The following is a 15,314-nucleotide window of genomic DNA, read 5'->3' as shown; positions in this document are numbered from 1 at the left end:
AAGTTTGTAGAAGACTGCAGGGTTTTTTCCCAGAAAGGTAGCACTTAAAAATAGAAAATGAGCAGTAAGTAGTAGCAAATACTTTAATCCTAGCACTTAAAAGGCAGAAGCAGGTGGATCTGAGTTTGATGCCCATCTGGTCTACAGAACGAGTTACAGGACAGGCAGGGCTATATATAGAGAAACCCTGTCTTGCAGGGGTGAAGGATGGAAGAGTGTGATGGGGCTAGTGCAGTGCACAAAGGCACTTGCTGCCACACCGGATGACTTAAGTTTGGTCCCAAGAACTAACATGAATGAAAGAAGTGAGCCAACTTCTGCTAGCTGTTCTCTGACCTCACATACACATAGGGATACGTGTACACACATGACAATTTTACATTGAAAAAATTTTAAAATTGACACCAGATGTGGTGGTTCATACCTTTGATCCCAGGCCTTGGGAAATAGAGAGACAGACCTCTTGAGTTCAAGGATAGCTTGGTCTACATAGCAAGTTCCAGACCACGTAGGGCTACATAAAGAGATCTTGTCTCAAAACAAAAACCAGAAAATGTAATAAGGTTGTGTGGTACTCATTACCAATAATAAACTGAAGCATTTCTCTTGATTCTATCTTCTTTGCTTTCACCTCAAAGTAAGAGCATCAATTTTGTGAATTGAGATCATACTCTCTAAACTTACTGTACCAGCATTAAGAACTGCTAGGGGACAGAGCAGTGGCTCAGCAGTTAAGAGCACTGTTCTAACAGAGGCCTGGGGTTGAATCCCACATGGCAGCTAACAACCACCTTAACTCCAGTTCCAGGGAGATCTTATGCCCTCTTCTGGCTTCTTTGAGCACGACACACATGATGCAGACGTATGTAGGCAAAACACACACATAAAAACAAATGTCCAAAGAGGGAGGGGAGGTAAGGGGGCCAGAAATGCTACCAACCACCAGGGATTAAGACTATAACTCCTTTCTAGAGATACTTTTGGGTTTTTTTGTTTGTTTTTTTTTCAAGATTAGGTTTCTGAGTAGCCCTTGCTGTCCTGGAACTTGCTTTGTAGACCAGGCTAGCTGCAGACACTCTTAACTGCCTCTGCTTCCTGGGGGCAGGGACTGAAGGCAGGCACCACTGCATGTGGCAAAATGGGCAATTTTTTTGTTTTTCAGATTTATTTTGTGATGGTTGTGATGAACCACTATTATGTGGGTACTAGAAACCAAACCCATGTCCCCCCGCAAGGCATAGCATTGCTCCTAACTGTGGAGCCATCTGACTGACATATTTGCTAACTTTTTGTACAATTATTTTGCACAGGAACATTACGTTATCAAAGCTAGCTATGAGGTGTACTTAGGCAAACTGTTGATTATTAATACAAGAAAGTATTCCTACTATTTTTATGTGAAGCTAGATTCCACATAGCTTGTTGTTTGTTGCATGAATATTTTTAAAAGCAAACAATTCAAGTATATTCAAAAATAACAAGAATCTGTAACATTTAATACATAGAGTGACCACTAAAATATGTTATATATTTAAATAGTTCCAGTATCTCGGGAGAAAGTTTTATAACTGTCATTTTTCATACAAAAGTAGTTTATTAAATATGATAACATGAACATATCTAACATGTTAATGAAAAAATTGTACATCTGTTATATATACTATAATAAATATGTATGCTAAATTTTTTTCTCTCCGGTAATAAAAAAAATCACTTCTTTTTTATGTTCATTCAAATTTGCATTTAATTTCTATTTACATTCATTCAATCTGAAATCAAATATCTTAACACAGTCAACTAATACAAGATGAAAAGCAGAAAAGGTGTTGCCCTCATAGAACTCCTAATAAGGCAGCTGAAGAACTTATTTAATAGATGCAAAGCCAACTTGGGGTAGAAGAAAACAGTTTAAAGGACAAACACTGTCAGAGACTTGTCTTTTAGATGCTCCTTCAGAGAATCCAGGGAAACAATACTTGTGCTATAGTGCTGAGTCACATGAGAAAAGTACTATGTTGTTCAGCAACAAACCATAGGCCCTGTGTGACAAATATTGTCAATGACTGTCTGGCTAGAGGATGTCTGCTCCTAGGACGAAACCACAGATGTTTGGATACTGACATCTTTTGAGATACTAACCATTTTCATTTTCAATGCCTCAAAATCCAATCTTCATAAATTCAACATTTCTCATGAGAATATCTTAGAACTAGCCCTTGTAAGCTAGGAAATACACAACTAACTGAATATTTCTAAAATGGTCCTGTATTAAATATGATATTCAAGGCTCAGGATATTAATGCTAAGATACATTTTGTTTATAGTTGTCACCTATAGTACAGAATGTTGAATTTATGGAGTCTCATACATGCATCCTCTCCTCAGATCTCAAATAATCTCAAAAACAGTATGGGGGAAAAATTCTTTTAAGAGCATACAAGGGGAAGAAATAACATAATTTTCCTAATGGTCTGGTTCAAGTTCAATAATTAATACATTGTTAATCACAGCTGGTTTATAAATCCCAGTTATTCTGTAACACTACAAACCTTATAAAACAAATTTAGTAAACTTCAGCTCAGTGAGTACATATTAATTAAAAACAGCATGTAGAAAATAAAAAAATATCCTGTAATAGCTGATTTTAAAGAAAATAATCAAGTAATGAAAGAAAAAGCACGTAATCTTTTTTTATATATATACTTACCTGGTACAAGCATGAACACCTCTCTTAGAAACTCAAACTAGTATTGACATATACTTTATGCTTCAGTTTTTACAAATAAATACAGAATAGGCCATATTGCATAGGCATGTGCTTTCTGTCTGTGACACTCATGTGACACCTGACATGTTTCACAGTCATAGTAGGGATATCAATTTATGAAAGTTTCTCAATAAACTTGCCACAGCATGATCAACTTCACTTAGTGTTGTGATAGAAAAGCTATAGATTTGTGTAGATGGAAGTAGATGGAAGGTGTACAGTTAATGTGTTCTACACAAAAACACTGCAATATTTGCCACTATTGCTGGCAGTAATTATATGAATAGTTTAACACTTTATGGGGTGGTCACAGTGCACATATTACTAGCAACTACAGCTAAGGAGGAATCATTTAGTGTAAAAGTTTTGTTGGAATTTGGCCAGGCAGTCAAGGCTATAGTTAGTAAACACATTTGGAAACAGATATCAGAGTAGCACGAGCCATTTGCAGTCTGAAATGATTCCTATATGCATTGCCACAGGTTTTTGGGTGGTTCTATTTTTTTAAGATACCACAAACTCTCATTACTGCAGCTTTTATTTACTGCTACAATTATGAAGTTCTCAAAATGCTGTTACAGTCAGAGAATCAGGAGTGATCATTTAAATGATAAAAAACCTTCTCTGTCCAAAGATGGACTTTTACGGCCACAATTGAAATCATCTGTCATGGCTCTGTTTTTTTGTTTTTGTTTTAAAGATTTTATGCATATGAATGTTTTGACTGCATGTATGCATACAAGAGAGCATCTGATCCAAGGAACTGAAGTTTATAGTTGTGAGCTATCACGTGTGTGCTGGGAATTGAACTCTGGACCTCTGGAAAAGTAGCCAGAGTTCTTAACTGCTGAGTCATCTTTTCAGCCCCTCAAGGTTCTATTTTTGCTCACTGTTAAAAATTTCTTCCGATCTCACTTCAATTACAATTTAAATAAGCAAGGTCTGGGTCATTCCTGACTAGTTCTGACATGCATAAAGAATTTTATGGCTTGGATCCTATGAGGAACACAGCAAGAGCATCTGCATAAAGAAACCCGAGGGCTGCAACTATTATTACCAAGTGAGTTGTTCAGACTGAAGACAAAAGACCAACAGAGTAGTATGACAGGACTCACTGTGTGATCATCTAGGGAGACCAGTATGTCTGAAGTATATTTATAAAGCTCTGCAGATACTAAACCCTTTCACCAGCTAGTCATGGAAATGCTCCTTAAGGCAGGAAGTAGTTAAGAAAAGTAAAGTTACCTTTATTTTTATTCTTTGTACCTGTAAATCATTTATGTAGATTTTGTTACAATTTCAAAAACAGTGACTTGTTAACATGTTTCCTAAATTAAGCCACTAGGTTTTCTTACTCACTATGGAAGACATTCATCAAAAGGCCATCAAATATTTTTACAATTAAAAAATGTAGCCCCAGTACAGGAGGGAAAAAACACCTTTTTTTTTTTTTTTCTTTTTTAGACTCTTAAGAAAGAAAACCGTTAAGGAAGGAAGGTAAACAGCAACAGTACAAAGTGAAACTAAAACCATACCGATATGCTGTAAAGAGACAGAAAGAGGATGGCCCGAGGCAACACCCTCCTCCCTGCAGGCCCATTTCCCTGCTTACTGCCCTCATTACACACTTTAGCCTGACTCTCTTCTGGCCCTCCTTGGCCATGGGCTTGACTCAAATACTGGTATAAGAACAGGTGGTGATATTTTTTTTTCCAGTGTAGTGCAGGCCCAGGACAAGGATGCAATGTAGATCATATAACTTTTGCCTGTCCCAAGGCTTGCAGTTACGCCTAAAATACAGCAGTACTGCAAGTAAAAATGATTAAACAGACTTTTCCCTCCTAGTATAACAGACAAGTATTGCAGCTAGGTTACTAAAACAAAAAAATAAACACCCCAGGTCCACCCCAAGCCCTCAAACAAGCCACAGCTGTGGTTAACAATGATTCATTTGCATTTTATTTCATCAAGAGAAGAACAAAAGCTGGCTTTCTTCACACCAACCAATAACTTTGCATTTTAAAGTTTGGGATGTTTTTCATAATGAGCTGAATCAAAAATCTATTTGAAAAATATATATTTATATAAAAAAAAGATTCAGGTTGTTTGCACGTAAAACATCAATCGATAAGTTTCTTTTGTCTTTGATTCCGTGTTGCTGGAGAAAGTTTGACAAAGCTTGCATGCTAATTTGTCCTTAGTTGCAAGTATTACAGGCAATCTCATACTTTGCCTATTAGAATAACCCTTATTTGACATCGTCAGACTTCAACGGTGATTCGGAAGCAACATCCTACCCTAATACTGTCAGTCTGCAGCCACCAGCATGAGAACCCTTGTGAACGCTGAGATGTTGCTAGGATAGGAACCAGTCAGTTGATGTGTCTGTGGGTTCCACAATACTATTTTGCTTTTGTTTTTTGTGGGTTTTTTTTTTTTTTTTTTTTTTTTGCACCATTGATTGATTTTTTTAAATCCATTGTTTATTTTTTCCTCTATCGAAAGCATTCCAGGTAATGACACTGACTCTTTGAGACTGCCTTTTTGATTCTCATTCTTATCTTGCCGGATGCTCACACATCCCCTTCCCAGATTTGTTTCCTTTTTGCATCTGCATTAATAAAAGCACTGTTTCATCATAGATTCATACGCAGGTGCTCTGGCCGTTTGGAGATCATAGGAAAAGCTTGTTTTTTGTATGGCCCAGAGTTGGGCTGTCGGATTGGAAGTGGCGCTGATGCTTCCCCGCTCACTGTCACATCCATCTGCTCTATTCCACTTGTTTCCATTGGGTATTCCACAGGTGGCTGGGGATTTGCCGTGCTGGCTGAAGCACCTCGTCCCCAGAAATCCCCAGGAGAGAATTTGACTGGGCTTTAAGACAAGGAAGAGCTATCATTCATTTGTCTCAAGGATCATCTTAACAAGAAATATTCCCCTTGTGTTTAAAGGGAACGGCGATGTGACCTTATTTATCTAATTTTATTTTCATGTGGACTGTCCCAAAGGCAAAGGTTGAGCCATCTTTCCCCTAGACTAATAGCTAGTGTGTCCACACCAGCCTCCTTACCTCTATGCTTGACCCTTAAAGCCTTTAATGACATACTGTTAAGTCATTTTATGCTCCCACTTAAAAACGACTTCTGATTGCACTTCAAATAAAAGACTTTCCCAAATTACTGGCCATTTTCCTTATTTACCACATTGCAAGAACTCTAACTTATTTCCAAAAAGCATGTTCCCCTCCCCAGGGCTTTGTCCTGGCTGCTGTTCTGCCTCCAATACTTTGTATCTTTTTTTTTTCTTGCATAGCTATCTTTTTCTTTATTCTTAGAAGGTACTTCACCAGCGAGACCATGTTGCCCATAGGTAATGGAAGCCTCATCTTTTCTCTGCTTTCTACTACTACCTTTTTAAAAAAAAAATGTGTGTATACTGTGTGCAGGTACATTTAGCATAACTTGGTAGGTACATAGATTTGTGTATATTTCTATCTATCAGGAAGGAAAGATTCTGTATTCTATGTATTATACATATACTATGCAGCATATATAAAATGTTGATAAATGCATAAAGAGGACACTTGGTGTGAGAAGATGGATGTTATGCTTATATTAGGCAAACATGCATTTCTTAAGCTATTTTCTTCTAGGCTTAAAAAAAATGTTTTCCTTGCAAGCACAAGCACCTGAGTTCAATACCCACAACCCATGTAAGAAAAAGAATTGGGTACTATGGCACATGGTTGTAATCGCAGCACTGAGGAGGAGACAAATAGGTTTCTTGGCCCTCCCTAGCCATTCGAGCCAAGTTCCAGGCCAATGAGAGAGATGGAGATTACCTGAGGAGTAACATCTAAGGCTGTTTTCTCTGCATGCACCTGAACCTGCATACACACAAACACGGATACAAGAACATGAACAGAAAAAAAGAATAAAAAGAGTCTGAAATACCTGACAGGCGTTCGTGGGCTACCAATAAATCTTCTAGGCGATCGGATTTTTGGTTCAAAAGAAAACTTTTCTTTCACACTTTCAAGTACAGACGGAGCCACATATGTAAAACCCTGAAAAACAGCACAATATACTACAGGATGATGTTTGGTCACACACATCAAGAAAATGGCTTTTTAGTCTGAGACACCAACATTATGATGTACAACTAAAATCACCAATGTGTATATTCCTCCATATTCTTTTTCTTTTTTTCTGAGAAAGGATTTCTCTATGTATAGCTTTGGCTATCCTAAAACTTACTCTGTAGACCAGGCTGGCCTTGAACTCACAGAGATCCACCTGCTTCTGCCTCCCCAAGTGCTGGGATTAAAGGCAAGCACCACCACATGTGGCATTTTTATACATTTTTTTAAGCCTGATATGCTAATTAACAAAATTTTACTACATTGTTAGTAATAGGGAAGAAAAGACAACTGCGGGAAATGTAGCTTGAACATTAAAATGTTGCCTATAAAGATGAACATAAATTGGTGCACTGCCAGCTACCCATTGTTTATATAGATTACATGTTATACACACACTCATATCTATACACACACACACATATGTATTTATAAAATCAGTTAGGATTAATATTCTAAAACAGTTGCTTACTAAGCCAAAATTAGAATTCTCTGACTTAGCATGTGCGACCTTTCCTTCACACCAATAGTAGTATAAATTAATTTTTTAATATTTTATTTTTAATTCTGTATATGTATGCATGTCTGTATGTAGGTATGTGCATATGAGTACAGACACCTGAGGACATGAGGCATCCAGATCCTTTGAACCTGTATTACATGCAATTTTGAGCTACCTAACAGTTGCTGGGAGCTAAATCCAGGTTCCTCTACAAGAGTACAACACAATAATAATAACTGAGCCACATTTGTTTTGTTTTGTGATCAAGTGCCACCATTATGAAACTTCTACTGTGCAGTGCACAAATGCTGTTGTTTTAGTTTTGGTTGTCTTTATTTGGCTCCCGCCTCTCCTCTTGCTGCACATTTGTTTGTTCAGTCATTAGTCCTGTTGCCTACATGCTTTCCCTATCTATGCATTACCAGCTGAGTGAGCATAAGCATAGCAGTAGCATCACAGGCCGCTAGACTCTAGGTAGAGCCCAAAAGGAAGGTGCAGCTCCTCACTGTACACTGTGGTTTCAAAGGCCATTTCTTTGTATGTTCTAGGGACTAAAGACAAGTTTGTATTTTTTAAAAATAGTTCCATTAATTTTTTAATGAGATATTATCCAGGAGATTAAATATTTGTTAAACTTGAGGTTATTAAAACTGAAATATACAGGTAAGTGGGATGTTAGTGGTTTACTTAGTTATTTTTAGCTGTTCTAGAGACCAAATTCTAGGCCACACTTAAGTATATGCTCTCAACTGAGCTATGTCCCTTGCTATTTTTAGATTAATTTCTAAAGAAACTTTGAACTAGAGATACAGTACACAGACACCTCTTCAATAAAAACTAATGCATTTATTATCAAAGACGAATCAATATTTCTGCTATCAAATATTAATTAACATTACAAATGTTCTGCAGAATTAGGTTGATAGTAACCATTGTATTGAGAGTTTTGGTTTCTTTGAAAATCCAATTATGTTTTGTGAATGTTTTGTTTTAATCCCAGATGTGGGATATGGAGCTGCTTTAGTTTATCTAAAGCTGTTAACTATGACTGTCTGGTACTCTAAGAGGGGCATGATTTTTGCCAGCTGCAGATGGTTTAATTCTGGGGACTCTGGAGAGGGTGTAAACTTGAGAACCTTGAGAGGGACTGAGGCAGCTGCTGCCACTGGTCCCTGCTGCTGCATTTGCTGAATTGCTGGTTTGCTGGATTGCTGCTTGGAGAGACTGGACTTGTGCCTAGGAAGCTGACAGCCCTAGTCAGCAGGAAATAATTTAAAGAAGTCTATGCTCCTTTGCCCCTCTAGCCTTCTTCCTCTCCTTCCTAGTGTTGGGGGATTGGGAAGGAGGTAGAGGTATAAGAACCAAATAAAAGAGCTACACAAATATGCCAACAAACTATTATTATTATTATTATTATTATTATTATTATTATTATCATCATCATTATTATCATCATCATCATCATCATCATCATCATCATCATCATCATCATTATCCTGGATCTCACTCTGTAGAGCAGGCTGGTCTCAAACTCAAGAGATCTGACTGCCTCTGCACATTTTTGATGCCAAGTGCTGGCATCAAAAATGTGCATCAGCAGTGCCTGGTCATAGTGTCCATACTTTATGATGACTATCTGGGAATAAAACAGTTGTATTCTGGTTGGGTTTTGTTGGTAATGCTGAGCCACACATCACTGAAGTCACTACCACTCAACCAAACATGAACCACTCCAAAGATTCAAACATTCTCACTGTAATTTCTAAAACAGAATGTTAAGATTATGAAAATCAATTTGTAGGTACCAGTAAGATATCAAGGAAATGGCTTAAAAGCAAAGTCATTAAGGCTTCCCACTTCTCACTGCATCATACTTAAGTTTCCTATGGCTGCATGGACTTAAATTCCTTTCACTTACCAGAAAGACCTGGTTGGCACTTTCACTGAGAGTTGAGTCATCGGGGCTGTCAACAGGTGTCTGACGTGTAAACTTTGAATCAAACTGACTTACATCCTCTTCAGATTGCTTCATAAGAACAATGGTTAGAAAATGGTGAATAGTCTATATTATTCCTATCAATCAAAAGTGCCACAAGCCCTATATTCTTTGCACAGGGTTTGACTGTAATAAAACATGAGAATAATTTTAGCAGCCACAAAGAAAAAAAATGCAGGTAGAAAGAATGTCAATGGTATATTTACATCAGTGTCTTTTTAAAAAAAAATTTAATGTTTATTTTATGTCCAGGTGTTTTGATTGCATATATTTCCATGCACTGTATGTGTACCTGGTACCCACAGAGACCAGAAGATGTTGGATCCGTAGAACTGCAATTACATGGGTGCTGGGATTCTCTCCAGCCCCATGGCATCATCCCTTTGTATATGGATGGTACTTGAGTTCAAACCCAGGGCTTCCACACTTGCTAGGCAAGCAAATGGTCTACCAGTGAGCCAAAGCCTACATCTTCAAATTTTATATATGAATTAACATAGATTTCAGTAGTTACCATCCTTATTAAAAGTGAATATCAGTTTCCCCTCATAACTCTTTAGTTTATCTAGCCACTCAATAAATTCCTAGAGATAATGTGCTCAATGGGCACTGTACATCTACAGTAAGTTTGGTGAACTGTAGAAGAAAAGCTCAAATGAGGCACAGAGATAAGATGACAGAGTTAGCCACCCAGGATGTAAACTTTGTTTACACTCCATGTAAAGCACTTGCCTGGGCATGTGCAATCAAGAAACACACCAACATCAAACTTTCCCTGTCCTGAGAGTCTTCTTGTGGATTAATTCACATCTTACGGATATAAAGTGGTGGTTTGCTCTGAGTACATTTTCTTGTTAAAGAATAGTTTCATGTAAGTTCTATGCACCAGATTCCTTTAATTTCTTCCTTTCATGATGTGTCTAGTCTAACTCGTAAACCAAATAGAAGAAATATCAATTTAAAAACATGACTTGTGCTGAACATGGGGATACATGCCTGTAATCAATCCAGCACTTAGGAGGTAAAGGCAAGAGGATCAAAGCTATTCTTGGCTAAAATGTGAGCTTTAGGGCAGCCTGTGCTCTGTGTGTGTGTGTGTGTGTGTGTGTGTGTGTGTGTGAGAGAGAGAGAGAGAGAGAGAGAGAGAGAGAGAGAGAGAGAGAGAGACAGGCAGAGAGAGAGAGACAGAGAGAGAAAGGGAAGAGGAGAAGGAGGAGGAGGAAGAGAAGGAAGAGGAAGAAGAAGAGAGGAGGAAGAAGAGGACAAAGAAAAAAGGAAGAAAAATATTGCTAGAACAAATTGAAATATTAAGACCAAGTTCATAATAACACTAAAATTTAAATAATTCAGGCTGAAGAGATGATTCAGAGATTGAGAGCACTGTGCTCTTCAAGAGGTCCTGTGTTCAATTCCCAGCAAACACCTATAATGAGATTTGCAGGTATACAGAAAGAATACTATATACATAATAAAGAAATAAATCTTTTTTTTTTTTTTTTTTTTTTTTTTTTTTTTTTTTTTTTTTTTTTTTGGTTTTTCCAGACAAGGTTTCTCTGTGTAGCCCTGGCTGTCCTGGAACTCACTTTGTAGACCAGGCTGGCTTCGAACTCAGAAATCCACCTGCCTCTGCCTCCCAAGTGTTGGGATTAAAGGTGTGTGCACCACCACTGCCCAGCAAAATAAATCTTTTTAAAAATCTTATAATTCATTATTTAATATTAGAAGATACTAAGGAGCTACTTCATTATTTTTAAGAATATTTTTTAAAAAACCAAACATTTAGCCTACATTCCTGGTATCTATTATACCTTGAAAAACCAAACAACTGATGTCTGCTTTATGGAAAACTTCTGGCTAATAAAGAATGAACAAGATGATGAGAATACAGAACTAGAGTTTCTCACCTCAGCACTACTGACATTATGGACCTTGATAATTTTAATTCTTTTAATTTTTTTATTTTATGTATCTATGTGTTTGCTTGCACTACATGCATGCCTGGTGCCTGCAGAAGCCAGAAAGTGTAGGATACCCTGGAACTGGAGACAGCTGTAAGACACTATGTTAGTGCTGGAAACTGAACTTAGGTTCTCTGAAAGCAGCAAGTATGCTAGTTTTTACTGCAGAGCCATCTCTCTAGCTCCTGGGCTTGATAATTCTTCAAAGTAGAGAGCTGTCATGTGCTGGCCCTTACACTGTAGGTACTAGGCACAGAGCCCTCCTGCAACACAACCAAAATGCTTCTAGCCTTTAGTCCCTAGTTAAGAACTATTGACTTACAGGCATTCATTAATGACTACCAACAGCTCTAAAAGAAATAAAACTTTACTGTAAGATAAGCTTCCTTGTCAAAGCAAATAGCATGAAGAATTCCATCTGAGCCAGGCGGTGGTGGCGCACGCCTTTAATCCCAGCACTTGGGAGGCAGAGGCAGGTGGATTTCTGAGTTCGAGGTTAGCCTGGTCTACAGAGTGAGTTCCAGGACAGCCAGTGCTACACAGAGAAACCCTGACTCAAAACCCCTCCCCACCCCCCAAAGAAAGAATTCCATCTGTATCCCAAGCTCCTTAATTTGGAAACTAGATAAACATAGTAAATGACACAATGGGGATAAAATGAGCAAAAATTAAAATGTAAGGAATGCAGGAATGGAAAAATGGATTGGATATTAAGAGCACTTGCTGCTCTTCCAAAAGACTTTGGTTACGTTCCTAGCATCCACATAGTGGCTCACAACCATTCATAACTCCAATTCCAAGGCATCTGATGCCCACTTCTGACCTTCACAAATATCAGGTGCACGCATGCACGCACACACACACACACACAAAATCTACTGCATATTATCTATATATGCAGCAAAATACTCATACACATAAAATCTAAAAAAAAAAAAAAAAAAAAAAACCCACTTTTCTAACCTGAGGAATTCTACAAACAGATGGACCAGAAGATATGAGAGGATATCTGTATATAGTAAGAAAAAGAGCACTTAAAACTATACATAGACTGACATCTTATTGAAAATAATGAGGAAAATGGGAAATCAAAATAAACAATTGGTCAGTTGTATAACTGTAATGTGTTACACTTTAAAAGGGATGACCTGATCATTTCTGAAGTTAAGAAGTAGGTATCTGAGCTAATTATCCTCCCTATACCTGTATCTATACCTGTATGCAGACATCTTAAGGTTTACATAAATTTCTTGAGTATTTTCTGTGTGCACGTCCTAGTGCCCTTGGAGATCAGAGTGCTGGCTCCCTGGAAATGTACTTATGAACCACTGTGAGCTACCATATGGGTAAAGGGGATAAAACTTGGGTCCTCTGCAAAAAAAAACAAGTGCTCTTAAACACTGAGGCATCTCTCTAGCCCTATATGTGTTGACATCTTATGCTCTGTGATCAAGTAGTTATCAGCCTGTGTAGGTTAGAATATGTGTGGTCCAGGGAGTGGTACTATTAGGAGATGTGGCCTTGTTGGAGGAACTGTATCACTATGGGGGTGGAAAATGAGATCCTCTTCCTAGTTTCCTGGCTGCCTTTGGATCAAGATGTAGAACTCTTAGCTCCTTCAGCACCATGTCTGCCTGTAGGCTGCCATGCTTTCCACCATGAATGACAATGGACTAAACCTCTGAAACTGTAAGCCAGCCCCACTTAAATGGTTTCCTTTATACAAACTGCCTTGGTTATGTATGGTGTCTCTTCATAGCAGTGGAAATCCTAAATAAGATAGAAGTTGGTACCAGGAGTGGGGTATTGCTGTGATTGGCCTGACCATGATTTTGTTTGGAGGAATGTGGATTCTGGAATTTTGGATCTGGAAAGCTGTAGAATGCTTTAACCATGGCTTAATGGGCTATCCTAGTAGGAATATAGAAGACAGTAGTGTCAAGGGTGATTTGACAATTTTTGGCTTGGCAATTTTTTCAGAGGAGAAAAATTTTAGTATGTGGCCTAGAGAGTGTTCTTTCGATATTTTGGTCAAGAATGTGGCTGCTTTTTGTCAGAAGAATCTGCCTGAGGGTAAGGTGAAGAAATTCAGATTAATTAATTGTACTGACAAAGGAGGTCTCAAAACAACCCAGTTTTAGAATCTGTGTTGTGGTTAACTTTCATGAAGAGTGTTTTGATCAAGCATAGCAAGCTTAGAAAGGAAAAATACAAAATTCATGGTTCAAAGAGTAAAGGGGCACCAGGAAGTGGAATGAAGTTAAATCCTGTGTTCAAGGATATTAAATGGAATTAAGTAAGTGGTGCTATCAGGGCTAACTCCTATCCAGCTAAATTTAGGCATTTGCAGTTGTATGAGGGAAGATTATGTCATGTTAAGCACTATTATGACCTAATTATTGTTTTCATTTGGACATAAGGAGATATGATTATGTGTCAAGGTGTGGATTGTGACTATTCTCAAGTTGTCAACTTGACTAAGATCTATAATTAAAGCTTAGGTCCAGGCATGTTGGTATATACCTTTAATCCCAGGAGACAGAGTCAAATAGATCTCTGAGTTCAAGGACAGCCTGGAATAGATCAAGTTCAAGCAAAAAAAGCTTAGGTCCAGACATGGTGTTACACACCTTTAATCCCAGAACTCAGGAGACAGAGACATGCAGATCTCTGAGTTCAATATCAGTCTACAGAGCAAGTTCCAAGACAGCCAAACTTAGGTAGTGAAGGGGATGGAAAACACAAAAATGGTGATAATGTAATAAAACAAAGGGCTATGTTCCAGCCCCACTAAGCAGCAGGATTCAGTAGCTTCAGCCATGTGGCTCTGGCTTTAGAGTCGAGAGTTAGTGGTACAACTGGGGCTAAGAAATTAGCCATTATTAATAAGAGACCAGCATCACTGAGGTGAAATCTTTTGGAAAGTGTTTTCTGAGAACACAAGGAAGCTACATTCCAGAGATAGCCAAGGTTGTTCCTTGTGCTGCAGCTAGACTTAGTAATGTGTAAGAATTACCCAGGTGGTAGTGGGTTTGAAGGCATGAAGAGAAGCTGAGGAGGCTTGGCACTGTGAGAGGCCAGGGAAGGCTGTTGAAGCCTCAGTTACAGTTGATAGCCCAGGACTGAAGGAGTCATACAAAGAAACTGAGGGTCAGCATTATGAAAGAAGCCTGTAAGAGGCTATTGGTGAAGCCTAGTTTCAGTGAAAAGCCCCAGCATGTTGGAGATGCCAGGACCATAAGATGACCACCAAGAACAGCAGCAGCAGTGGAGTGGAGTCAACTAGACCCTGGAGTGCTACAGAAGGCAGAGCTGGAGAAGTGACCCAAGCCCTTTGGAGTGGCACAGAAGATCATGTGTCGATCCCAGACATTGAAATAATAAGCTGTAACAATGAAGTTGCCTTGGATACCCCAAGATGCTTACTGATGTCAGAGCCATGGGATATCTGCTGAAAAAAGTTGCTAATAGAGAGTGGGACCAGCCCAAGAGAAAGGAGTTGTTGCAGTCAACAAAGATGAAGGAAGTTGTCGATATGAAGACTACCTTAACATCAGACATAGAGGTGCAGAGTTTGGAGTTTGCCCAGTTGGTTTGCTGTCTTGCTTTTGGAATGGTAATGTATATTCTGTGATGTTCGAAGTATGTGATCTGCTTTTTGATTTTATACAGGATTATAGTTAAAAGATTGCATGAATCTCAGAGGAGACTCTGAACTTTTGATTTTATGCTATGGCTATGTTTGGCCCCCATAGACTCATGTATTTGAACAAGCCTGTGGGGGATAGGGAGAAGAATGTGGTGGTTTGAATATGCTTAGTCCAGGGAGTGGGAAATGAGATCCTCCTCCTAGCTTCCTGGAAGATAGTCTCCTTTTGGCTGCCTTTGGATCAAAATGTAGAAGTCTCAGCTCCTCTAGCACCATGTCTGCCTGTAGGCTGCCATGCTTTCCA

At 38.5% G+C, this 15,314-nt stretch overlaps 1 protein-coding gene across 5 annotated transcripts in view; it reads right to left on the bottom strand.

Moving 5' to 3' along the window:
• Positions 1-15,314, bottom strand: part of Rps6kb1 (ribosomal protein S6 kinase B1) — a 44,047-nt gene that overhangs the window by 914 nt on the left and 27,819 nt on the right. For 2 of the 5 annotated variants that reach the window (XM_034504506.2, XM_076936091.1), the window contains exons 13-15: positions 9,326-9,433; positions 6,721-6,833; positions 3,990-5,641 (exon numbers count right to left, since the gene is read on the bottom strand). In XM_034504506.2, coding sequence (XP_034360397.1) covers positions 5,404-5,641; positions 6,721-6,833; positions 9,326-9,433 — 459 coding nt within the window. In that variant the 3' untranslated portion in view covers positions 3,990-5,403. Of the gene's footprint in view, positions 1-3,989; positions 5,660-6,720; positions 6,834-9,325; positions 9,434-15,314 lie in introns of those variants that run through there. The other 3 variants (XM_034504508.2, XM_076936092.1, XR_004607031.2) reach the window with 3 other exon arrangements.

The sequence above is a fragment of the Arvicanthis niloticus genome, chromosome 6 (assembly GCF_011762505.2).
Source record: "Arvicanthis niloticus isolate mArvNil1 chromosome 6, mArvNil1.pat.X, whole genome shotgun sequence".
NCBI lineage: Eukaryota > Metazoa > Chordata > Mammalia > Rodentia > Muridae > Arvicanthis > Arvicanthis niloticus.
This window is presented reverse-complemented; position numbering and strand designations above follow the sequence as displayed.